This window comes from Fukomys damarensis, unplaced genomic scaffold (assembly GCF_012274545.1).
Source record: "Fukomys damarensis isolate Sample0158 unplaced genomic scaffold, DMR_v1.0_HiC HiC_scaffold_18, whole genome shotgun sequence".
In the NCBI taxonomy this organism is placed as follows: domain Eukaryota; kingdom Metazoa; phylum Chordata; class Mammalia; order Rodentia; family Bathyergidae; genus Fukomys; species Fukomys damarensis.
This window is the reverse complement of record NW_022900930.1, coordinates 17,171,222-17,196,558: the sequence shown is the minus strand read 5'-3', so window position 1 is coordinate 17,196,558 and position 25,337 is coordinate 17,171,222. Positions and strand designations below refer to the sequence as shown.

Here is a 25,337-nt window from a genome sequence, read left to right as displayed (position 1 = left end):
CAACACTTTTACCCAGGAACTCCATTATGAGAATTAACTCTAGGAAAGTGATTACTTTGCTTATTTATCGCTTTGTGCAACTGTAGGGAACAGGGAAAGGGTATGTTACCAGAACCTGTGCAGTGGTCTCCTGTGAGCCACCAACAGCATAAGGTGAATTAAAATTAAAGAATAAAATTACAACTAAACAATAAAGACAGAAAACAAGAGTTAGAGAGGAAAACTGGGTTCTGGGACTGATCAGTGCTGCTCTGGACAGCAAAGATGACGGCAACCAGAGCTTGCCACTATCTATTGGCTTCATAAGGAGTAACAGATGACTCAGGGCAGCAATCAGATGTCTCGGAGTGTGGTGAGAATCCTATGACCGTGAGGATCTTAGGTCAATGAGGAGTTTAATTTGATTAGGATGTGAGATGAGCCAAGATGTTCTTACAACAGTAGTTGGGATGAGTTAAACTGATAAGGAGTTTGTCCCTCCCATATGAAACCTTTCTATTACTACTTGGTTCTGAAGGAACCAGGACGTCTTCAGCTGATGTAATCTCGCCCTTGAGTGTCAAGCATCATGGGACCATTGAGATCTCAGCTGTGACTGGAGGCATAAATGGAGTTCTGTTTCAGCATCCCATAGCTGACCTGTACGGCAGACGATTAGGACTAATCATAATTTAATTGTGAATGATTTTTCCCCAAAATTATGTAGAATGGCTGCCAACATACAATTATTTAAAGTCAGGGAAAATTGAAAACAGCCTGTATGTTATTTAAATTATGTTCACTAACATTTTAATGACATTTTGAATGCCATCAAAATAACAGAGATTTATTTGTTTGGCAAACTTATGGCCCATGTGCTACAGCTGTTTGTTATCACTGAAATGTTTCCCAGCACTGATACAGGGGTTTATTTAATACTTTGTGATAAGTGTGAATTTTTTAAGTTTATCAACTTATTTGAAGTTTAAAAACCAGTTACAGAGCAGTATGGAGTATGGGTAATTTAAATTTTACAGTATTTTAAAAATCTACACTAAAGGTGTAGGGAAAGTGGGAAGGGTAGGGGAAAAGAAAAAATATGAGAAAATGAAAAAATGGAAATAAAGTGTTTGTAAATGGGGAATGGGGAATTTTAAAAATCTACACTAAAGGTGTAGGGAAAGTGGGAAGGGTAGGGGAAAAGAAAAAATATGAGAAAATGAAAAAATGGAAATAAAGTGTTTGTAAATGGGGAGGGGAGGAGGGGGTGAAGGGAGGGCAGGGACAAGGGGAAATGAGAACCAAAAATGAGAACCAAGACCTGTCATGTAAAGGTACAAGATCCCAGTAATGAGTGTTACTGTACTGTATACCTAGAATGTACCAATAAACTCAATAAAAAGAAAAAAATTAATTCTACACAGAACATATAAGGGTTTTGGTTTGTTTTTGAAAACTAACCTTGTACATGAAATGAAAGTAGTACTGCTTTTTAGTTAAGATCTTATTTTGGGAACCCAAAGAAACAGCAGGCAGTTTAACTGTTCTTGAAAGCCTTGTAAACTCTTATGGTGGATGGGATTTGAAAGTTTTTCTAATTGTTTCTTGTGAAATTTTTAATAATTACAAAAGTATATCTTCCTATTAAGGGAGAGGACATTATGGAAAAATTGGTCCTGGAGTTGAATCAAAATGATGAATATGTTGCAATTTATGTTGTTATAGGGAAAGTAAGGTGATAAGTATTAGGATTAATGCTCTGTATTCATCTAAGAAATATTTGTTGGATAGAGATGCTTGAATCTCTGAACAAGCCAGTTGATTTAAATTTAATCTTCTGATATATGTGATGATTAACAATAACAAGCCAGACCTATTTCAAATGCGTGTCTTAGCATCTAAACACCCCTGTGCAGCACATACTAAAATGATGTCTACAATCATACTATCACTGTTTTTCAAATTACTATTTTAAAGCAAAAACCAAACCAGACACATTTCTCCCATACCTCTGTGTAGTAAAATTTTTTGTTTGAACGTATTGGACCTGATGGACCTATTGCAGCCTTACTATAGGCTCATACTGTATTCGTAATCTTTCTTGTTGCTGGCCACAAAAACTGACACCTACAATTTAAAGGAGGAGAGGTTTATTTTTCGCTCATGGATTCCAAAATTTCAGTCCATGGTTGATTGGCTCTTAAGACAGAAAAGATACGGTGGAAAGGTCTGGTGGAGGATTGTTGGCAGCCAGCAAGCAGAGAGAGAAAAAAATGGAGGAATCTGGGGCAAGACTATACCCTTCCAGATCATGCCCTCAGTGACCCAACTCTCCAGTCAGGCCCCACCTCTCAACAGCATGTGAAGTCCTGAATGCCTTACTGGATGCATTTACTGATTAGTATAGCACCCCATGATCCAAACACACTGAAACTTTTGGGAGATATTTTAGATATAAACTATAAGACTTCACTATTTTTTGGGGGGGTACCAGGGATCGAACTCAGGACCTTGAGCTTGCAAGGCAGGCGGCAGAACCACTGAGCTAAATTCCCGGCCCGCACATAATGTTTCCCTTTACCTGTGTCAAACTCAACTTGTGTTGTAGGCTTTCTGTAAAACAATTCAATGTTTAAACTTACTGTAAGTTTATTTTTTCCTTCCCTGACATCTCTATTAAAAAAAAAAAAAAAGAGGAAAGACAACAAGAATATATAACAAAGAAAAATAATCTCCCCTAGTATTGCTGAAGTTTTGTTATGTGTATTTGCTTCAGTATTCTTTACTGTATTTCAAGTTGACATCGTACATTATGTAAAATTTGAAATCAGTTTTATTTTTTCACTTATCCTAACAAGCTTTGCTGCATTTCATAAGCCCTTATGTCGAATTTTTATAATTATAAACTGTTCCATCTTAAGCACCAAAATTTCCCCTTTTTTTACCCTATGTCTTTGGTAATACTTACTATATTTACTTAAATCAAACTAAGGCTTTGTAAAATAGTAAGGCTGATACTTTCTTGCCCATTTGTTTTTAGTATAATTTCAGAATCTATAGATAGTATAGAAGTGATAAGAGCTAATTAAACAAAAAAACTTCTTTGAACCAGTTTTGTTTTATCCTTTGATCCTCCTAGTATTTATTATAAAAAGTAGTTGAGGCTTTAAAAGAACTACTTATTTGGTTAAATGAATAAATGAATGTATGGTGTATAGCCTAGAGTAATAGATTGTAAGCATTAGCTTTCTTCATGGCCACCAGGGGGCAAACTATATTTGCAAAAGAATTGAAAGGAGCACTTCTTGTACCTGGCTATACCTTTTTACATCTGTATGTGAACTTTATTAGACAAACAAGTACTAGTTTGACTTCTGAATTTTTCTCACTGGCATTATTTCTGTTTGTTTCAGTTTCTTGACCTGCTGTTTTAAAAAAGAACATTAATAGCAATATTCTTAATGTACATGGAATAACTTAGTGTAGTTCAAGTTAGTTTTAATGAATATAATTGGTGACTAGACTGCCAAAGGATTTCCCTTTTGACAGGGATAATTCAGTATTAACAAAGTCCCCACCCTCCAAAAAAATCAGAACCCCCCAAAACCTGTTATTCTGATTGTGATGTGTCTATTTGTAATAATAGCAATATTTGATTTTATTCTGTGGTTCTGATGCAGATTGATATCTTGATTTCTTACATGGTTTTGGTGTATAGTAGGAGGTTATAATATTTTTTAATATTTGAAAATTGGGGGAAAGGTATTTGGATTTTTAAAAAATAATAAACTATAATAAATAGAAAGAGCACTTAAAGGTAGGTTTTCTTGACTAATCCCTTGAAGATTTATGCTTTTGTTGTCATGGATGCAGTGTGTTTGGAGGATTCACTGTGTGAACATGTTGTGTTCTCACAGGGTCCATGGAAAGGTTACTGGGTGTACTTCCGTTGTTGACAGTTTCCAGAGTGACAAGCTGTGGGGTGCTGAGTGAAGAGGGAAGAGGATTTGTTCACATTTTCCTTTCCTACCTCTCCTCCTCTCTTCACAATCTAGACATTCTGTAGAATTACTGAAAGAATAACTACTTCTTTTCTATCTTAACAGCATTTGATGAGATTGTTTATGGTTAACAATTTCTGCATTTTTTTCTAATTAATATTTTTAGTAAATCTTGGAAACAAGCACTGATCATTTTTAAAAATTGTTTTGTTGTACATTTTAAATTAAAAAATTGTCACATTAAGGCTATTCCTGGTTCAGTGGAATTGGTTTTGCTTAAGTGAGCATGGTTAATTTTCTTAAGTGTTAATTTTCTTATATCCATGTTTATCTTCCAACTTCGTTTGGTTTTGGCCATCATATTTTAATATACTTTTACAAACCATTCTACTGAAATAAAGGTTAATAGATCACAATAAAAGATACTCATAGCCATATTCTGCCCATCTTCCTGGTCTCAAAAGATCATAGAACAGAGCACCTGATGCTCTTCCCACCCCCTCTTGGTGCTGGAGGTGAAATCTGGCCTCATATTAGGTGGGCAGGCACTCTATTCCCTGAGGGGTATCCCAGCCCACCTGATGGTCTTATAAATGCAGTAAGTGTAGTCTTCACTGCACTGTCTGATTGACTATTCCTCTGAAACTATTATTATCCTAAATTTGGTAGAGAAATTGCATAACCTATTTTTTTTTCCAGTACTAGGGACTGAACCCAGAGCTTTTGCACTGAGCTTTAAAAAAAATTTTTTTTTAATTTTTTGTATTGAGACAGGGTCTTGCTAAGCTACGAAGTTGCCCAAGTTGGGCTCAAACTTGAAATTCTGATTCAGCCTCTCCGATTGCTGGTATTACAGGCCCATGCCACCATGCCCAGCATCTTAACTTTTTATTGTTGATATTTAGTGAAGTCCTAAGCATGTAACAATTAAAGATGAACATTTTATCAATCTGTCATTAAACAGAATAAAAATTTTATGAAAGATGGAGAACATCTGTTGCTTTAAGGTTTTTGTTTTGTCTTTATCCAAAGTGTCAGGTTTATAGGTAAAATTATCTGAAAAAAATATACTCAATGCTATTGGTTTGAATTACCAGATTTAAAAAATTTAAATCAACACAGATTAATTTAAAGAAAGCTTATTTTTTTTCCTTAATGCTAAGTTGGCACACGAGGTAGTTGATTTCCCTTAATGATTTTCCAGGAGTTGCAGGATCTGCAGCGTTACTGGCTGTTATATAAAGCTCCCGAGACACCCACTTTCTCCTCCCCTTTCCCATCCCTGATGAGAAGCACAGCATCTCATGTACAGTGTGATGTCACTCAGAGGCTGCACGCTTCTGGATTTGCTAAGAGGCGATCTTACTCAGAGGAAGAGCATTGTTTTGTCAACATCTGGGAATGAAAACCAGAAGCCCTTGGATAGCTCTGGTTTTTTTGTTTTGCTTTGTTTTGTTTTGCTTTGCTTTTGTGACTCTGCTGTAATGACATGAGCCAAGTAGGCATGTTTCCTCTTGATGTGCTTCTTGGCTTTGAAGACTATTGAGTTTAAAAAGACAGCATGTGAGTGCGTGGACGCTACTTCGTCTGTGGAATCATCCCTCCTGCTCTGAAGACATGTTGTTGTCTCCCAAATTCTCCTTATCCACCATTCATGTCCGACTGACTGCCAAAGGATTACTTCGGAATCTTCGGCTTCCTTCAGGGTTTAGGAAAAGCACTGTTATTTTCCATACAGGTTAGTCTTGCTCAGATTTCTGCCTTGTATTGCATAGGGGCATCTGAATTAACTTGCAGATGTTTACTGTATTTCTAAGGAGAGAGTCGGGAAAATAAGGCTCTCTCTACTGAAAGAAGTAGGTTTAACTGGGGAGGAAATAAGCAGTTTGCTCTTGTGTTTTCTGCACACGAGAGTGCTTGCACTGTTTGTAAGCAGATAGGCTGTGTGTGTGTGTGTGTGTGTGTGTGTGTGTGTGTGTAAAAAAAAAGACGAGAGTGTGCTCTGTGTGTGAGCAGAGAGGCTGTGTGTGTGTGTGTGTGTGTGTGTGTGTGTGTGTGTGTGTGTAATGCAGAATTGTTACCTTAGTATTCGCAGGTGCTTTTCTCTGTCACCAATCAAATCTGTAAAAGTCACCTGTTAAATTCCATTTGACTTCAGGTGATTTTGGAACTAGGACCTCAAGCAAATGAAGAAATAATAATTCTCTTTCCATTAAAAAAGATAAGAGAGTTTCTGTAGTTTCTTATTATGAAGTTATTGAGATTGATTTTTTAAATTATTTTAATAAGCCATAAGATTTCTGATTTCTAAATGCTCCTGAAATAAAACACCTTCAGGTTTGTGGACCACAAATTAATTTTTTAAGTCACAATAGTAAAAATATTTGCAGTTACAAAATACTGCCACCCCTGACATTTATGTTTCTATCAGCTTGTCATTTTGGTGCCTAAGATGGAAATAAATCCAGTGTGTATTTCAGGGACACATAAACCGGCCTGCTCACTTTAGGAGATTTGCTGTTCTCACCTTGCTGCTGCTTATTCTACATGATAATTATAGCTTTGGCAAGTGAAGTAGATTTTATTCCAAGAAAACTAGAGTGCATTTGGTTTGGGGCTGGTTAGTGTTGACAGTAGGGTTGGTTAATAGGGATGTAAATGTATTGTTTTCTGTCTCATGTATTTGTCAGCTTGCATGTGTCTTGTTTTTCATTTGGCTCATCTCTGTCCCTAGTGATTTTTTTTCCATCAAACTGATTTTTCATTTTCCCAGAGGCATCTCCTTTCTCTGTAGGATAATTCTCATTTTCCCAGCACTCTTTCTTAAGTTTCGTAACTTCCCTTGACCTGTCGTTTGAGTTTGCCAGCCTTTCCCTCTGGGGCTGAGCCGACAGATGAAAGTAAAGGAGAGAAGCCAGGAAGTAAACAGCGGCTCTTCCTCTGCCAACCCAAATGCCACTCTCATTTTCTCAACCTTAGAAAATAAAACGGCGGAGGCTGTGGGTGCAGCTCCGGGGCAGAGGAGCCTCTGCACGCAAGCTCATCACTCCCCCCGTAAAAGACCAAAAAGTGGGCGAAAGTAACAATGAAAGGGTGCTGCATCTTTGTAATAATTCATACGATGTAGAAGAGTGTTGACTTAATTTTTCCTTTTAAAATAATGTAGCCCATGCTGCATGTTAAAAAGAATATCAAAACACTACAGAGAGTCACACAGTCCTAAGTGAGCCTTCCCTAGCACAGCCTCCCAGCCCTCCCTACAGACCCCCTTTCTCATGGTTTCTTGGGGGTCCTGATTTTTCTAATCACGTGGAAACCTATGTAGGACTTTTGTGCCCTTTTTTGTTATACAGAAATGGAAGCATAAAGTATATTCTTCTATAGCTTGTCTTTTAAGACTCAAGAGTTTTTTGTGTATTTCATTCTTTTTAATAGCCTTATAACATCCCACTGTTGTGTGAGCCATGATTCATTTAACCAACCTCCTATTATCTGACATGTTAAGTTGCTTGCAGTATTTTTGTGAAGCAGACAGCTTTTCAAGAGCGCATGAACAAGACAGAAGACTGTGAGTTATAATAGTTTAGACACATTCCGAATTTAAGAATTTTAAAAAAATTTTTTTTGACAGCAGTCATGATTTTTAGAGCAGAATACATACAGCAGTGGTCAAATCTACCTTATTTTCTACTAGGAAGTCCAAGCCCCGGAGAAATGAACTAACTTGCCCAAGGGCCTACAGTGAGTGACAGAAACTAAACTAAAACCTCTGACTTACGTTCAGAATTTTTGGCTTATAAGTTTTTCTGGTTATGAGTTTTGCTGTATTTCTTTTAGACGCAGAGAAAAGTAGTGATGGAGAAAGGGTTTTGTATGGGGAAATATTTAAAGGTTATATAAAGCATAGAGTTCTGCTTTCCCCTGTAAGACTTTTTTGTGATTCTGTCCATGTTATGTAATTTTAAGGTCCAAAAAATCTCCCCCAAACTGAATACTGAAGCCATTGCATTTACTTTTGTCTAAATGATCTGTGAATCGTGACTTGTTTGTATTCTTAGTAAATAAAGTGGCGTTGTTGCTTTAGTATCAGAACTGTTGTCCTGGATTCCAAGAGTCCTGGGACCATGCTGCTCTGCGTGGAGCCTTGGACCTATTAGGAACTAGGAAAATGATTTTGTTCACCTAGCAGCATAGGGCTACAAAATAAGGGAGTCAGATGAGATGCTTTCCAAGGTACTCTTATCCTCAAATTTTATGAATTCCTTGGCTGTGGGTTTTCAAACGCTGGGTGTATTGGCACACCAGAAATCCATCTTATCTAATTATCTCCTAAATCCAGTTCATTCTCCTCCATGACAGCATGTTTCTCCCTTATCTGAACATCAAAGTTCAAACATCTCTGAATTATTATTTGTCCTCATTTATCCACAGCCAATTAATTGCAAGAAGCTGAGACTTCATCCTTTGTAATTTCTATTCAGTTTTACCTCCTGTCATTAGCCTACTTCATACATTTTGGTTATAACGTTTGAAATCACTATTCTTTTAGTAAAAAATGACCAGATATTGCCATCAATATCATGCAGCCCTATTGTATTGACTGGGATATCTGAAGGGTTTTATGTTTGGCCCATGTCACCAGCTTTTTGTGTGCTTCTAAACTGCTTTTAACATTTCATGATTTACTCATTTTTCTCATAAATACCTGTTGACATGTGCCAGGCACAGGGCTATGTGCTTAGAATGTGGTTAGGACTAGGTTCTATATGGCCCCGCTTTTGCCCAGCCTACAATTTAACAGAGCCAGAGACAGACAGACACATGCGCGTGCGCACACACACACACACACACACACACATACACATGCACACACCATCAGGTGATCATGGTCAGGTGTGGACTGGCACCCTGGGAGCCTCTGTGCACGTGGAGTGGCCTTTATCCAGGTGTTCCAAAAGAAGTGTGTTTTAAGTTGGGTCTTCAGGATATGTGGAATTAGTTGAGAAATAAAGTGTTCGAAGAATGTAGCTGGGGAAAGCCCAGAGGTGAAGGACAGGGTGGTTTCTTCAAAGACACCAAAGAATTATGATATTTCTGAGCAGATAATGTAATGAAAGAGGGGCTAGCACTCACAGCAGCACAGAACAGGGAACCTGTGTCCCAGGCACCGCACACCCTGGGATACTGTCACTGTGTGGCACCCACTGACAAAAGGCGTTGTTGGATCCAGGATGTAATCCCCACCTGCCAGAAATAAGGGTGAAGAGAAAGAGAGTGAATTAGTCAGAAGTCTCGTGTGATACTGCAGGATGTCAGGACTAAGGGAGTGGTCTTCTGAGAAGCCCAGAAGTGACTTCACCAACTTGACCAAGAGCTAGCAACCATCCTTCTCATTGAAATATTAGCCTTAACATATTTCAGAAAAGTTCCCAACACATTGGTTCCAATTTTGTAGTAAGTCAGTATAGGGAAAAGAATTTTCTAAGTGGAAATATTCCTTGCCACTTAGAATCGTTTTCCTTCAAGCTGGAAATACCTATGTTAATTCTTATGAATATTGACATGGAACCTCAAAGAGTTAATGTTCTCACTGACTCAGAATGATTTACTACACTAAGAAATAAAATTATTTTTGCTGAGCTAGCTGGATTAAAAATGATTACTATAGCAAGGTGGATGGATGTAGTATCAGAATGAAATGCTTTCTTGTACTTAAAGCAGCACTAAAGAGAATCGTTTGACTAGGTATTCAATAAGTATCAGGCAGAATGTGAATAAATTTGTTTCATTAGAATGAAATTAATCGAATTATGTTCTTGGATTTGGTATTCCATTTTAAAATTATCAAGTAGGGTTGCTTTGCAGAAAAACCTCAGCTTAACTAAGTAGCTTATCTGTTTCACCTAAGGAGAAGCTGTAATGTTCAGTATCATCAGTGTTAGCATCTACATCTGTGCTATTTTCTTAGCCCTAATTTCATGACTCTTACCTCATAATCTCACAATGGCTTTTTCAGGAAGGAAAAGAAACATAGGGTGAGGTATTACCTAATCACTTAAGCTTACATCTCATTGGTTAGATCCCGATCACGTGGCTATCTCTACTTACAAGAGAGTCTGGGAAATTGAGGGTTTGACTTCTCTAGTCTCTGCAGTACATGCCTGTATTTTATAGTGTCTACCTGAGAGAAGGCAAAACAGTTACATCTCAGAAGCAGTTATTGGCTACTTATAAATGAAGGAAATGTACTACTTAACAAGTCAAATCTTGAAACTGGTCTTGGTGTTCATCTATCTGATATAAAATAGGATCAGGAGGTGATTACCTAGGTATAATTACCATATTTAAATTAAAATTTCAAGCTATTTTATTGTTTGAATGCAAGACAGTCTTATTATTTGACTTTGGTCACTTCAATGAATTTTCCATTTTAAACTAATGCATTGAGAAAAATGTTTTCAACTCAGATGTGGCTTTTATATATGTACTTAATTTATTAGTATTGCATTTATGGTGGGTATCTTATGCACTATTAAGGAGGCAGTACAATTCAATTTCTCTCATGTTTCTCTCATGGTACAAAATATAGAAGTCATTGAAACCATTATAGAAAACTTTCACTAAAACATGTATTACAATTTGGTATAAAAAGAAAAGATTTACTCATTTGTAGAATGCAAAAGAATTTAAAGGACTAAGTTCAAGAATAACTTGTATAACAACAAAAAGAAAAAGAAAAAAGCAAAGGGCCAGGGATCTACCTCAGTGGCACCACACATCTGCCTGCAAATGCAAGGTCCTAAGTTTGATTCCTAGTAACCCCCCTGCCAAAAACAAACAAACAACCAACATATGACATACAGCCTTCTGCTAACCCTTTGTTATCTTATATGAATCAAAATTCCTCTTTTTGGCTTCCTTGAAAGCAGTCTTGAATATTTCTTGGGTCCATTGTCACATTGATAGGCATTTTCCAAGAACTGGTGTTACAAATGGAATACTAAAACGGTTTTGTCATAGTTTGATACTAAGGTACAGCTAAGGCGATCTTGTAGTTACAGCTTTGCTATGACAGGAAAATTTGCTCTTTCACAGTTACAGCATTCTATTTAAGAAGGCAATCTAATGTCAAATGACTTTTTATTCACAATATATTTTATCTTATGTAGATACATTTCTCAATGTTAGATGTTCAAAAAAGATAGCCAGATAGTTTGTAATAGCTAAAACTTGGAAACAGCCCATTTGCCCATCAGTTGGAAACTGGTTAAAGAAGATGTGGTTTTTCTATAAAATGGAATACTACTCAGCCATAAAGAATGAGAAATTAGATTAATTTATAGGAAAATGGATACATATTGAAGATATACTCCTAAGTGAAATAAATAAGTCACATGTGTAAATACTGAATAGTTTCTCTGGTGTGAAAAACTATAATAGTACATAAGATCTTAATGAGATAATTGACAATGTGAAATAGGAAGAAAAGGGCTAAAGGTGTAGGGAAAGTGGGAGGGGTAGGGGAACGGTAATAAGGGAAAAGAAAAAATATGAGAAAATGAAAATAAAATATTATAAATGGGGAGGGGAGGAGGGGTGAAGGGAGGGCAGGGACAAGGGGTAAAAATGAGAACCAAGACCTGTCATGTAAAGGTACAAGATCCCAATAATGAATGTAACTGTACTGTATACCTAAAATGTACCAATAAACTCAATAAAAAAGATAGCCAGTACATCTTAATTTGACAGATTTCAGATAGTTTTACTACAGTAAATTGTGTTATGATATAGTATCTGTAGCACACAAAAGTGAAACTTAAGGTTTAGAATGGAAAGTGTAATGATATTTTTTTGATCGGCTGACACTGGAAGAATATGGTAACCTATAGATATAGTAAATGCCAATTCGAAAAATTAAAATATTCTTTCTGCTTGAGTTTTGGTTCATAGAAATTCACTCTAATATGTGCTATTCTTGTAACCTCTGAAGCATATTTTGGGGCTAAACTATTTCACTAATAGTATATGTGTATTGTTTTCTTAGGTGAAAAGAAAACAACAGGTATGCTTTAAAATGTATCTAATGGTGAATATCCTTTTTCTGTATTCATCTTAGGTAATAATTATTTTTTAGCACATGAAAGTCCTTTTTATAACATCAGAAATTATATAGCTCTGGGGAAAAGTAAGACTTTTTCCAAAAAGTGAGAGATTTGCCTTTTTCCTGTTGGTCCCTGGCCACCAGTGTTATAGGCACTTTCCTCTTCAGTTGTGTTTCCTTGTGTTAGTATTTTGAGAAAGGTACTCTCTGTTTGCTCTTTGCTCTGTAGACATTCCTATTGTCAAATGTTTTGAATGGCTGCTGTGATTTATTTTTGATCATAAAATACTCTGTTGCCTTTCATACACAATAATGACGTGTTTTGTTTTATTTATCCACTTGGTTCTATTTGGAGGATGTTTTTTTCCGCAGTCAGGTTTATGTCTCTGTGCCTTGATTCAACCATGCTGCTCTGTGCAGAGCCCTGTTAACAGGCATCCAGTTGCAATGCACCATGAGGGTGGGGGCTGCCACTTGTAGCTGGGGAGTGACAGCCCACAGGATGTGGCCTCACTTGCAGTAACCTGGGCTTCCCCTGAGCTGGCTGGCTCCAGATGTGAGAACTGCAGGAAAGGCGGCATTTAAAATTACAAAATAATACATGCCCTGGAGGCAGTAATTGCAAGAAGAACCCTATAAACCTTTTCTTCTTTTGGAATCAATTATGACCAGTGACAGGATATTATTTTTGGTTTTGTATTCATGTGTTGAATTAATACAGACAGTTCAATGTATATTGTCACTGGTGAAATTAAAAGAAATCTGGTTGGCATAAGCAGGCTTTGATACACTGAGTAGGTTGGTTTTTTTTTTTAGGTATCTAATAAAATTGGTAAAGTCAGTCGTCATTAAGACACAACAAAGAACAAAGGTCCAAATGAAGAGTGCTGTTTAATACTTTAGGAAAGGAAATTATAGTCTCAATAGTAATAAAGAGGGAAAGTCAGTACCAGTTGCTTCTGTTTATGAAAGAGCACCTTGTGACTATCAATGGGAATTTGTAGTTACATGTTTTATTCTTCTTTTTAATTTAAAATAAAAGCTCCAATTAAAAAAATAAAAGTAGGGGCCGGGGATTTAGCTCAGAGGTTCGGTGGCCTGCCTTGCAAGCACAAGGACCTGAGTTCAATCCCCAGTACCGAAAAAAATTTTTTAAAAATAAAAAAATAAAAGTAGGGGCCGGGGATTTAGCTCAGAGGTTCGGTGGCCTGCCTTGCAAGCACAAGGACCTGAGTTCAATCCCCAGTACCGAAAAAAATTTTTTAAAAATAAAAAAATAAAAGTTATATTCTCAATGAAAGTTTTGTTACATGGTTAGAGTGAAAATACTTTTGAAGTATTCAATATCAATATAAAATCCTATTTAAAAATTTTTGTGTGTTCCATTTTTATATGTTCCTTTAGGCCTGAAACAAATCTAAATATTAACATAGCTATATAGACTTTTAGATTATTTAGAAGCCATTTAACTGAAAGAGGTAATGCCTTCTTAAAGTAAATCTCAAGGAAGTAAATTTTAATTAGCCCTTGTTTTTTGTTTTTTTTGTTTGTTTGTTTTGTTTTGTTTTTTTGGGGGGGGAACTGGGGATCAAACTCAGGCCCTTGTGCTTGTGAGGCAGGTGCCAGAACCACTGAGCTAACTCCTCAGCCCCAGCCCTTATTTTTAATTGGTCGTCTGTCTGAGATACATGAGAATTTGTCTTATATTTGTGCCAGCTACATGGGAAAGTTTAGACTGTTATTTTTTTCCCTAGAAAAAATTTGTAACCATAACTAATTGTAAACAGTAATTTTATGTGAATTTGGCTTCTATCTTCTAACCTACTTTTCAAATGAAAAAAAGAAGCAAACCTGTTACAATATAATACAAGTCATTGCAAAAAAAACTCTGCCAATGTAATAATGTAAAATTTAAATACTAAGGTGTTAGATCCCCCCTCCATCCCAAGAACTGCTGGGTTAGATGTTTTAAAAACTCATTACTGTGCTTTGCCGAGCTTGAAATATTCCATAGTAAATAAATAGTAGATCTGCCTAGAAATAGATAAATGTTAGACATAGCTCCTAAATTGTGATTATGATTAACTTTTTGTAAACAAATATCAAAAAGAATACTAGCAGGCTTTATATAAATTTAAAGTAGTATTTTGTAAATGTTATGGTTGTATCTAGATATAACCCCAAAGCTTCATGTAATCATAGGTGGGGCTTTTTCAGAGGTGGCTGTATCGAGAGAGTGTGAGTGATTCATGGTACCATGTGGGTGGTTACTAAATGAGTCCACTGATTAGTTTGACATTTCCCTAATCCAGGTAGCCTGGATATAGTGTATGGGACAGAAAGGTGCTTGTTGGGTCTCTTGCCTTCTTGCTTGCTTTGCTACCTTCTGCCTGACGTGAACTGTTTCTCCTTTGTGATGCCTGTCTGCCATCCACCCTGCCTTGGAGCCAGCTGATTATGAACTGAAACCTTTACAGACTATGAGCTAAATAAACCTTACCTCCTTTAACTTGGGGTGTCAGCAATTTCGTCTCAGCAGCGAGAAAAGAAATCAAGACTGAATTTGGTACCAGAGAGTGGCGTTGTTGCTGTGACTGTACCTGACTATGTGGTTCAGGAGCCTTTGGGACTGGCTTTTGGGAAGAGTTTGGAAAGGTTCAGAGATACCAGCTGAAAAAGTAGAGTTGGAACACCTTAGGCTGTACTTGATGGGAGATTCTGGACAGAGCTCAAAGGGTCAGAAGGCTGACAGAAATCCTACCAGTACAGACCAGACTCTGGAAGTTTCTTCTGGGAAGAAGGACTGCATTGGCTGTTGGACTCTGAATGATGTGTATTATGGCTTGGCAGAAAATTTGTCTGCATTTTGCTTGTATCCATATACTTTTTCCTGAGACTAAGGGTGGCAGACTAATGTTGCAGAAGAAATTTCAAGGTATTCTAATGTTGAGGCAGTGGCATGGCTACTGTTGGGGGCTTTTAGCCAGGTTTGAGACTCAAGAGCAAAGATTCCAGCAAAATGATTTAAAATGCTGTGAGTTTGGCCCAAAAGTGAGCTCCATTAAAGTTGTGGCGTGCAAAGATGGAACACAGGAAAAATCGGTTGCTGAAAAGTCTAACAAGAAAAAAATGCACGTATTTCAGAAGAAGACAACAGAAAAGATAGCTAAGGACATCAAAAGAACCAGCAGTACTACAGCCTTTGCGGTGCCAGAGTTACAAAGGTGAGAAAGACTTTGCTTTGAGAAGAGATCCCCAGAGCACCATGTTCGAGAATGTTGGTATCCTAGAGAATTTGTTCCACGGGTTGGGTTCAGAGTGCTCAGTGATCTGGGTACTTGACCCCTACAGCCAAGAGAGAAGGAAGCCTGGCTACTGCTCCAGCTGGCAGCAGACACTGGTATCATCGATGTAGCGCTGGTTTTAGATGCTTGCAGAATGCAAGAGCTGTGGGGTCAGGAAGGCTTCCATCTAGATATCGGAAGAAAGCCTGGGAGGCCGAGCACTGTGACCCTGAGAGGGCAGTGTGTGAAGCCAGATGTGCAGTGGAGACCGCAGAAGTTTGGAAAGTCCAGGAATGTGGATCACCGAGGAAAACTGCAAGGCAGGAGCAGAGCTGTCCCAGGGGAGAAGCCAAGGGAGCTACAACCACCAGCAGTGCCGTAGAGGCGGGAGACATCCAGTCCCTTTGGAGTTCACATGCCACAGATTGCCTTAGATGCTGTGTATGGAACTACAGGGTTTAATGTTTGCCCTGCTAGAGTTTGGACTTCCTTTGTATCCCTCTATTTGTACCTTTGGGAACGGTAATATCTGTTTTGTGCCATTGAACACTGGAAGTGTTTAACTATCTTTTCATTTGTACAGGGTCTAACAGTTAAGGGTTTCCTTAAGTCTCAGAGGAGACTTGGGACTTGGACTTTTTATCAATGCTGAAACTGTTAGGACTTTGACAGTTCTTAGAGATGGACTAAATGCCTTTTGCATAAAGGGATGTGCATGAGTCTTTTGGGGACCAGGGATACAATGTCAGGTATTTTGTCCCAGCAACAAGAAAAGTAAGAAAAATAACTATTAAAAAATATATAGTAAGGTTGTACAGATTACCATGGCTTCACTATTATATTTATATAACTAGCAAGTATATATGTTCCCACTGTTTAGGGCAATCTTCAGGACAACAAGAAATAAAGGACAGGTTGTACTTGGAGAAAATTACATGGCAGGTGACTAAATTAGCGAAACAGGCGAATTTAGAATAGACTGTTTTTGGAGAGTAGGAGCAGTGTTAGACAGTGTCCTAACACCTTCCATATGCAGCCTGCCCCAAACTCTGCCTCTTTTTCTCCTTTCACCCTCATTCCCTCCTGCTAATTTCCTCCTGATATTATTTCCTTGCTGAAAGCCTTTGACTCACCCTGGATGCCTCTTTTTTTCTTTTACAGTTCTGTTTTTTATTAGAAAATATTTATAGTACATGATCATGAGGGTTGGTACATGCACATGACTCACCCTAATTCTTGTTTCTTTTTCATTCCCTTCCACGTGGCCACACACTCCTGCCCTACTTCGTAGGCACGTGCCCCTTTCCCTGCCTGTTCACTGCCACAGGCCCTCAAGTGCCTCTTCCTGGCCTCCCTCTGGCCCCCAGTTTCGGGTCTGATCTTCTGGTCAGCCTCTGAATTCATTATGTGTGTTTTATATTAGATGACAAATGTTAGCTTTCAATGCAGCACGTAGTGAAAGCACATAGCACTCAGTGCCAGCACCTTTGATACCGGGGAGGATCAGGAAGAAATTAACACAGGGAAATCCTTGCTTCCCTATGCAATCCCACCCTCCTGTGTGATGCCTCCCTCACTTTCAAGGCCCCGGGGCAGGTCTGTCACCCTCAGTAATGCTGTTGTGTTCCATGTTGATAAATATTTGATGAATAAACAGGTCAGTGAGCATGGGCCGATAAGACTACAACACTGATTACTGAATTCGGAGTTTTGTTCTGTACTTCATGGAACCCAAGGCAAACTCTCAATAATCATGTGTCTAAATTGATCTTCATATTTTGGAAAGCCAGATTCAATAAATGTACAGCTATTTGGCCTTAGAATGCCGACTGTCTTTGTGATCATGGTTCGTCTATGGCTTCGTGGTTAAATCTCTCTTAAAAATGGTTTTTGATAATAAGATGGAGATTCATCTGTCTGAGTGCCTTGAGCCTGAAAAATGCACCTATTTCTCTTTACCCAGTTTCTGTAAGTAGATGATAAATCAGTTCTGTGGGCTAGTTTTAAACTTACTGAGATTTCTGAGTGGAAAGAACAAAGAGAGCGAAGAGTTATTTAGCTGTTTTTTAAGTGGGCAATTATCTTTGATTCAGTACTTGTTTTATTGATGGATGTTTCAGTTTCATTAGAATGAATCCCAGTGAGGTTGGATCAGAAGTGATAATGGTAATTACTGTATCATGTTGAGAGAAATCTGAATGGGCATAGAAGTTAACATGGCATTTTAAGTTTTCTGATTAAATTGATTCTTTGAAATTAGCAATGTTCTTTTAGTAGATATAATAAAAGAGTTTAGACTTTTAAATACAGCTGCATTATCAAAACAGTAATATCCTAGTATGTAAGGACGTGTAAGGATAGAAGAGTAAAGTGTGGTTTCTATTATGCTAAATTCATGTAAATAATAAATCCCAAGGGCTTTAAGGGAAACCCATGGGTCTTCTGTATTATGAAGTAGGCTACTTATATGAGCCTTAGGGGATTGCACACTGCTGGAGATTTTTGCAACGTTTCTGCTTTTTGGTTGAACGAGGAGTGAGGAGAGGGCAGAATGCACAAACTGGGTCATCAGCTACCATGGACTGCAGTTTTGTCCCGGGGGAGCACAGCATCTGGGCCGGGAAGATGGAGGTCACAGCATACTTTTCCAGCTCCAGGTAGAGGGCACTTTGTACAGTTGGAGACATACATCCCTAGAAGAAGAATAAGCCAGCGTATTCCTTTCTCCTTAACTGTAAATCTATTTTGAGCTGCTAACAAGATGGTGGTGTTTAGGTTCCTGTACAGATTACCCAAAGAATTCTAAATAGATTGTATTTTCTTGATGGTTAAACATTGTATAAGGATTTAATCGTTCAGAATCAGTTTGAGCCATCTTTTAAAATTTTTATTTACATTTTTAATTCAAGTCATCTCTATAATTTTTAACCAATGGGTGAACATATTTATTCAAATTTTAATACAAAATTTGATACAAAAGTTGAAAAAAATTTCTGAGGGCAGTTTATCCATCTGATTTCTGTTCCTTAACCTGAAAAGGTAAACACTGTTAATACTTTTATATGCATTCTGCAATATTTTTGTCATACATTTGTAAGCAAAAAAGCAAGAGTCTTAAAGAATATTTTCTTTGAAAATATCAATGTAAAATATTCAGCCTCAGATTTTGCAAATAATTATACCCGGACAATTTAAAAACTCTTGTATTGTGTTAAATAACATCAATAGGCATAAAAATTCTGGAATCAAACATTAATATAGATTCAAGAAAGTATACAGCAATGTGTAAATACATAAATTAAGTTTTGAAAGGATATTGTACAGTGACATCAGTAAAGACAAGGAACTTACATCTAGCCTGAATATTTTCATCCGTACATGTTTGCGATACATAGTGATTACATTCAGCATGGAGAGTGTGCATTTTGATGATGTTTACTCCCCTCACAACCCCACTCTCCCTATCTCTGCAGAGTCTACTTCCTTGGTTCTCAACATGGCTGTTTCTTTATTTTGGTCTTTAAATTATTTATATGTAGAGTCTCTCATGTTAGCAGTATCATGAGAGATTTACCTTTTGTAACTAATTTATTTCATGTTGCATTACGATCTTAAGATCCATCCATTTTCCTACAAATGACTAAGGTCGTCCTTCTTGTGGCTGAGTAGTACTCCATTGTGTATATAAACCATATTTTCTTTATCCATTCGTCTATTGATGGGCATATATAACCTGAATATTTCAAAATAATATTTGTTATGTTTATACCATATTTTTAAAATCTAGAGATACATTATCTTTCTAATCCGGTTCCCCAAGGGTGTGAGCACTAGAAACTGTCAGAGGCCTTGGGTTGTTCTTTTACTCCTTGGGCCTTCCTTACCTAGGGTCCTGTGAGGTCAAAAGAGGGGGAAGCTAGGTATGATTGTACACATTTGTGGCCCCAGCACCTTTATAGAGGCTTAGGCAGGAGGATTTTGAGTTCAAATCTTGCCTCACAACAGAACCAGACAGTCTCAAAGGATAAACAGGGTGGAGGTGGCACTTGAGAAAACTGTGTAATTATTATTATGTATTATGTCACAAATACAGTTTCTTAGAGTATTTAGGAAATGACATTAAAAAATACCAACCACAGATATCTTGAAAAGTTGTCAAGGATGTAGATTTTTTCATTAATATAGTGAATCTGTAATAACTGGTTCTTCTGGATTGTAATATTATGACGATATTAAGTTGAAAATTTCCTCCATCTACTAAGGAAGTTGCAAGTATTAGTGAACAACTTGAAAACTACTAGTAAATAATGGATAAATTATGTCTTTAAGAATTAATAAACACAAAGGATATTTTAGCCATTTTAGAACTGAGGATTATCAAATAGTGGTACAAATATAAGTTGTCTAACCATATAAAGCAGCCATACGAAACAAAAGCCCTTTTTCTTTTTCTTTTTTTCAGCTTTAATTGAGTTTATTGGTACATTTTAGGGATACAGTACAGTTACACTCATTGTTGGGATCATGTACCTCTACATGACAAGTCTTGATTCTCATTTTTTCCCCTTACCTCTGCCCTCCCTTCACCCCCTCCTCCCCTCCCCATCTACAAACACTTTATTTCCACCTTTTCATTCTCTCACATTTTTTTCTTTTCCCTTATTATCCTTCCCCTACCCATCCCACCTTCCCTACACCTTTAGCTCCTTTCTTCCCATTTCAAAATGTCAGTAATCATATTAGGATCTTATGTATTATTGCACATTATTCACACCAGGGAAACTATTCGGTATTTACACATGTGTGACTTATTTATTTCACTTAGGAGTATATCTTCAATATGTATCCATTTTCCTATGAATGAATCTATTTTCTCATTCAGCCCTTTTTCTTATAATTAGAATATTGACTATGTTTTGCCATTGTTTCTCGGACATGAATACTAAAGTTTCTTTGTTTATTTTCTTTCAAGTAATCATGACCATGAGTTATGTCTCCCTGAAAAACTACAGAAGACTTTCCCTGACTGCTCACAAGGTCTTTCTTAGATCTCTGTCACCACAGAGTGTGGATGCCACAGAAAATGCACGTCAGAATATGGAAATAGTTTAAAATTTTAGTTTCTTGTGTTTGGCCTATTTATTATAAGAAGTGAAGCTGTTTGTTTCCTGTTTCCAATTCTGTTTGATATTTAAAGCAACTGAGACACTTAGAACGGTTCCAACACAGAACAGTTTTTCAAGGCAGCATTCTTCTTCGGGTATGACAGCATGAGAAGTGAATAGTCCTCATTGAGTGACACCTTAGATGGGTTTGGAGCATTAGCATGTGCTGTTAAAAATATTTCACCCATTATTACTACTTGTGGGGAAAAATGAATAAAGCTTGTATTTGATAGAAAGTGGGATAATATATATAGTCACACTATTGCGCTCTTTATTTATTTATTTTTGGTTTTTTGAGATGGGGTCTCACTATGTAGTTGAGACCGACCTGGAACTCACTATGTAGCCCAGGTGGGTCTCGAACTCACAGCGATCCTTCTGCCTCAGCTTCCCAAGTGCTGGGATTACAGGTGTGCACCACACCTGGCTCTGTTATTTATTTTTTTCAGCTTTAATTGAGTTTATTGGTACATTTTAGGGATACAGTACAGTTACATTCATTGTTGGGATCTTGTACCTCTACATGACAAGTCTTGGTTCTCATTTTTTTCCCTTGTCCCTGCCCTCCCTTCACCCCCTCCTCCCCTCCCCATCTGCAACCACTTTATTTCCATCTTTTAATGATAATATTTTGGTTTTTTGAGACAGGGTCTCACACCATTGCACTCTTGACCATGAATTTAAAGTTAAGAGCAAAATGATGTGAGTGAATTCTCAATGTATGTGTTGATTTATGAAAGATAAGATAATGACACATCTGCACTACTAAACTTTGTAATGACCAGGCCATCAGCAATCAAAGGATGAGATGTTTTTAGAAAACGTTGAGTGAGAAGTATTCTTTTCTGCATATGTGATCAGACGGTCAAAATAGTAGTCACAATTAGATGTCTCTGCCAATTTAACTGGAAACCTTAAAAATGATGAAATCAACATTTTCCATACCCTTTTCATGTTTCTGGGCTGCTAAGTGTATTTGTTTCATGTGCAAAATTCTCTTTCCTCACATAAATCTTTGAAAGTTAGAACTAAGGCTATAATGTTTATGAATTCCAACATCTAGGTCTTTGATCCACTCTGGTCTTTGTCCATATGAGTTCCTTACATAAACATAACTTAAATGCATTTCTGTGGCTTATCCAGTTGGTTTTAAACCCATGTGGTGGTGATTATAAGAATTAACCTCACATATCTTTGTGCTGCATTCATTCCTCTTGCAGTTGAAAAGGGCAGGCAAAAGAATCCCAGGAGTCTATGCATCCAGACACAGACGTCTCCAGATGTGCTGTCCTCTGAAAAAGCACTTGAACTGGCTCAGTATAAAACGAAATGTGAAAGCCAAAGTGGATTTATCCTGCAGCTCAAGCAGCTTCTTTCCCGCGGCAACATCAAGCTGGAAGCATTAACAGTTGTGATCCAACACCTGCTGTCAGAGGTGAGGGTTGAACCCTGTGGGGAGGCTCGCTCTGGGGTGGCAGCTGGGGCACCACGGGATAGCTGAAGGGGGCACAGCGGTCACACCCCTGTCTCATGAATATGTGTAAATTAATGATTGAAAGATCAGGTATGGTTTATCCAACTCTACTTTTTTCTGCTCACTTCATACCCCAGTCAGTCTCCAGAAATTTGTGATGGGAACATTTTCTTAGTACCCCTTTTTCTCCCCTAGGGTCTCTCAGTTAAAAGTTTAACAGGGAAGATATGACTATCTATGGTACTTTTTTTTTTCTCTATTTTTTTCCTATGGTACTTTTATATGCCTCTAAACCTTGCAATACTATTACTTTTTTGGTCTAACTATATGTAGCTTTCCATATCACACTTAATTTAATGCTTTGAAAAATGAAGTTGATTATAGATCAAAGAACTCTTTTTGAGCTTACTCCCAGAATCAGATCTGGGACTCTTCACTTTCAATCCATTCCTAAAATAAACTGTGGTACAACAAAAGCAAAGCAGATTTTCTTTGCTTACTTACTCTTCTCTGATATTCTACAGGAATGTTATTTCAGGAAACTGATTAAATTTCATTGAGAAAAGACATAGCAACAAAAACTATAATTTTCTAATAGGGAAATTGAGATAGGAGTATAACTTGAGCTCTTCAGATATATTTTAATCATAGTTTTAGAGCTGGATATGTATGGCATCTTGGTAGAAGGAAATGGTTCCAATTGTTCTATAGTTCAGTACAATAAACATATACTGATTTCAGGCAGAGACTCCTGTGATGGGGCTGTTTAGGGAGGGGAAACAGAAGTCAGTGAGGTTTGCTCTGTGCCTTTGGGGAGATACCAGGCCAATAATCATGTTAGATTAATATTTGATGAATATTTTGTGGTTTTGTCAGTGTGTGCGCACATGTGTGATGCTGGAGATCCAACCCAGTGCCTTGTGCATGTTGAGATAAGCCAATTGTTTTGTTATATGGTACAGTCTGAAAGCCCCATATTTTTGGAAAACAAAAACGACCCCTTTCCTGTCCTTTGATTCCCACATGAAATCAATCATTGGATCCTCTAAATTCTTGACCCATAGCATTTCCTCTTTTCATCTGATTTTGGTCATTCCTACAGATGTCTGTCTTCTTCAGACCAGTCTTAGGCTGACCTCAAACTTACAGCAGTCCTGCCTCAGCCTATGACAGGTGTTTGCCACCACACCTAGCTAAACTACTCTTTATGCTGTACCATTTCTCTCCTATAATCTGTCCCATGCACTGCTAACAAGTTTTGTTTGTTTGTTTGAGAAGGGTCTCACAATGTAGTTTAGGCTAGTTTTGAACTCCTCCTGCCTCAGCCTCCTGAGTGCTGGTATTATAAGCATGCACCACCATACCTGACTACTGCTGACAATTTTATCTTTCCAAAGCATTCTATTCTTCTGATTAAACACTCCATTGTCTGCAGCCGATCTGTCTATCATAGCCACTAGTCTTAGGGAGGCTATTGGGCATGTGAAATGTAATCAGTCTAAACTGAGATGTGTGGTAAGTATAAAATATACATGGATTTCAAAGAGAATTCTTTAAAGATATAAAATGTATTTGATAATTTTTGTGTTGACTATGAAAATATTTTGTATATATTTGGGGTTTAGTAAAATATTAAAGTTTGCTTCCTCTTTTTTAACTTTAAAATTGTGGCTACTGGGAAGATTTAAATTATATATGGAAGTCACATATTTGTTTTGAATACACTGGATTATGGCGTGGAATGGAAAGCTCTGTAATCTGACACCAAGTACCCTTTTTATTGTCACGTTCACTATCCAACTGTTGGACTTTGGATTTGGGAGATTGAGGAGACATAGAGGAATTTAACATTTTCTGACTATTTTCTAAGTATCAGATATTCTTACTTTGTTCCACAACAAAATCACAATGAATTAGAATTTGTCAATAAGAAAATCTGAAGCATAGAATTATCAAGAAACATCAAACAGCAGGCAAGAGGAAGACTAGGACTTAAGCTCCAGGGTAGGACTTCATGAACTCAAAATTTCCTGCATGTTTTTGCCTTGTTTAAACACTGTTACTGGGCTACTGCTGTGGCCTCATGCTTACATATATAGATCTTTCTTCAGCATTATCACATCAGTACCTGCATTTAATTTACACAGATTCATTCATTATATAACCGAAGTAAATATGCAAAGTAAGTAAAGGAATGGGTCCTGCCTTCTGTTGCCCTTTCGTGGCCAAAGACCCAGGGACAGATTTGAGATGAAAGACAGTCGTCTACTCCTCGGGCATCTTCCAGTCTCCAAGTACCTTGTGTGGCATCAACATTCCACACTATATGCAGTCTTACTGTTTTAAATTGATCCAACAGTGGGTTAAAAATTCACTGGGTTGGCTATCCTGAGAGGGATGTGTACAGGGTACTGTTATACAATGGTTTGAAGGGAATGACATGACTGAAGTAAAGTTAAACAATTAAAAAGTTCCTTGAATCCTTTACTTCTTTCAAAATCATTACTTTGGAATGTGTGAAGATATACACACACATTGTATGTGTCTACGTGGTATGGTAAAAAACAGTGTTTAATTTAAAAAAAAATTTAGACACAGTCATTAATCCCACTTGAAATACTCTTCCTCACTTTAGTCACATTTATCACATTCTTGCTACTGTCTGGAAACAGCTCTGGAAATGCTCTTTTGTGAGTGTCTTTGCACGGTGTGATTTAAAAAAATTATTGAATTCTGCTCCTGGAGTGGAAAAGTGGAAAGGCAGGCTCGTGAAAACATCGCACTGTGTCCTATCCACCTTACTCACCAGATCTGGTGTGACTTCTGGCTCTTCCCGAGTCAAAAGGACCATGAAAGATAAATGTTTTGAACCAGTTCAGTGCATCAAAGCAGCCATGACAGTGCGACTAAAGGCACTCGAAGAAAAGCACTTTCAGAACGACTTAAAAAAGGGGCAAGAATGATGGGATGGTTGGAAGAGAGGGGTGGGTCTCGAGGGAGATTAGTGGCAATGTGTCTTTTACTGTGATAATTTTAAAAAATTGAACATACTGATCTTTATTATCACTTGTGCATGTATTTTATGTGTATAAAATATAAAAGTGTAACTATTGTGTGATCCTCTGATTGCAAACCTTTTCTAAATGATGTTGAGTCATTAGATTATGAGCAAAAATGTTTGATTATAGGGAATCTGAGAACGATCCTTGCTCCTTCTGTTGCAAGTCTGTTTAATAACTGTGACACAAGCACATGTTACTATGTACAGGTGCTGATAATCATATCAGTGTGGGAAGCTTCTGTCTCTCTCTGTTTCTCAGAGGACACACTAAT

General features: G+C 37.4%; 1 protein-coding gene across 5 annotated transcripts in view; it reads left to right on the top strand.

The window, feature by feature from the left end:
* Mtus1 (microtubule associated scaffold protein 1) overlaps window positions 1-25,337 on the top strand; it is a 137,065-nt gene that overhangs the window by 83,103 nt on the left and 28,625 nt on the right. For 4 of the 5 annotated variants that reach the window (XM_033765397.1, XM_019207146.2, XM_019207147.2 and 1 more), the window contains one exon: window positions 21,751-21,965. In XM_033765397.1, coding sequence (XP_033621288.1) covers window positions 21,751-21,965 — 215 coding nt within the window. Of the gene's footprint in view, window positions 1-5,350; window positions 5,719-21,750; window positions 21,966-25,337 lie in introns of those variants that run through there. The other variant, XM_010621780.3, reaches the window with a different exon arrangement.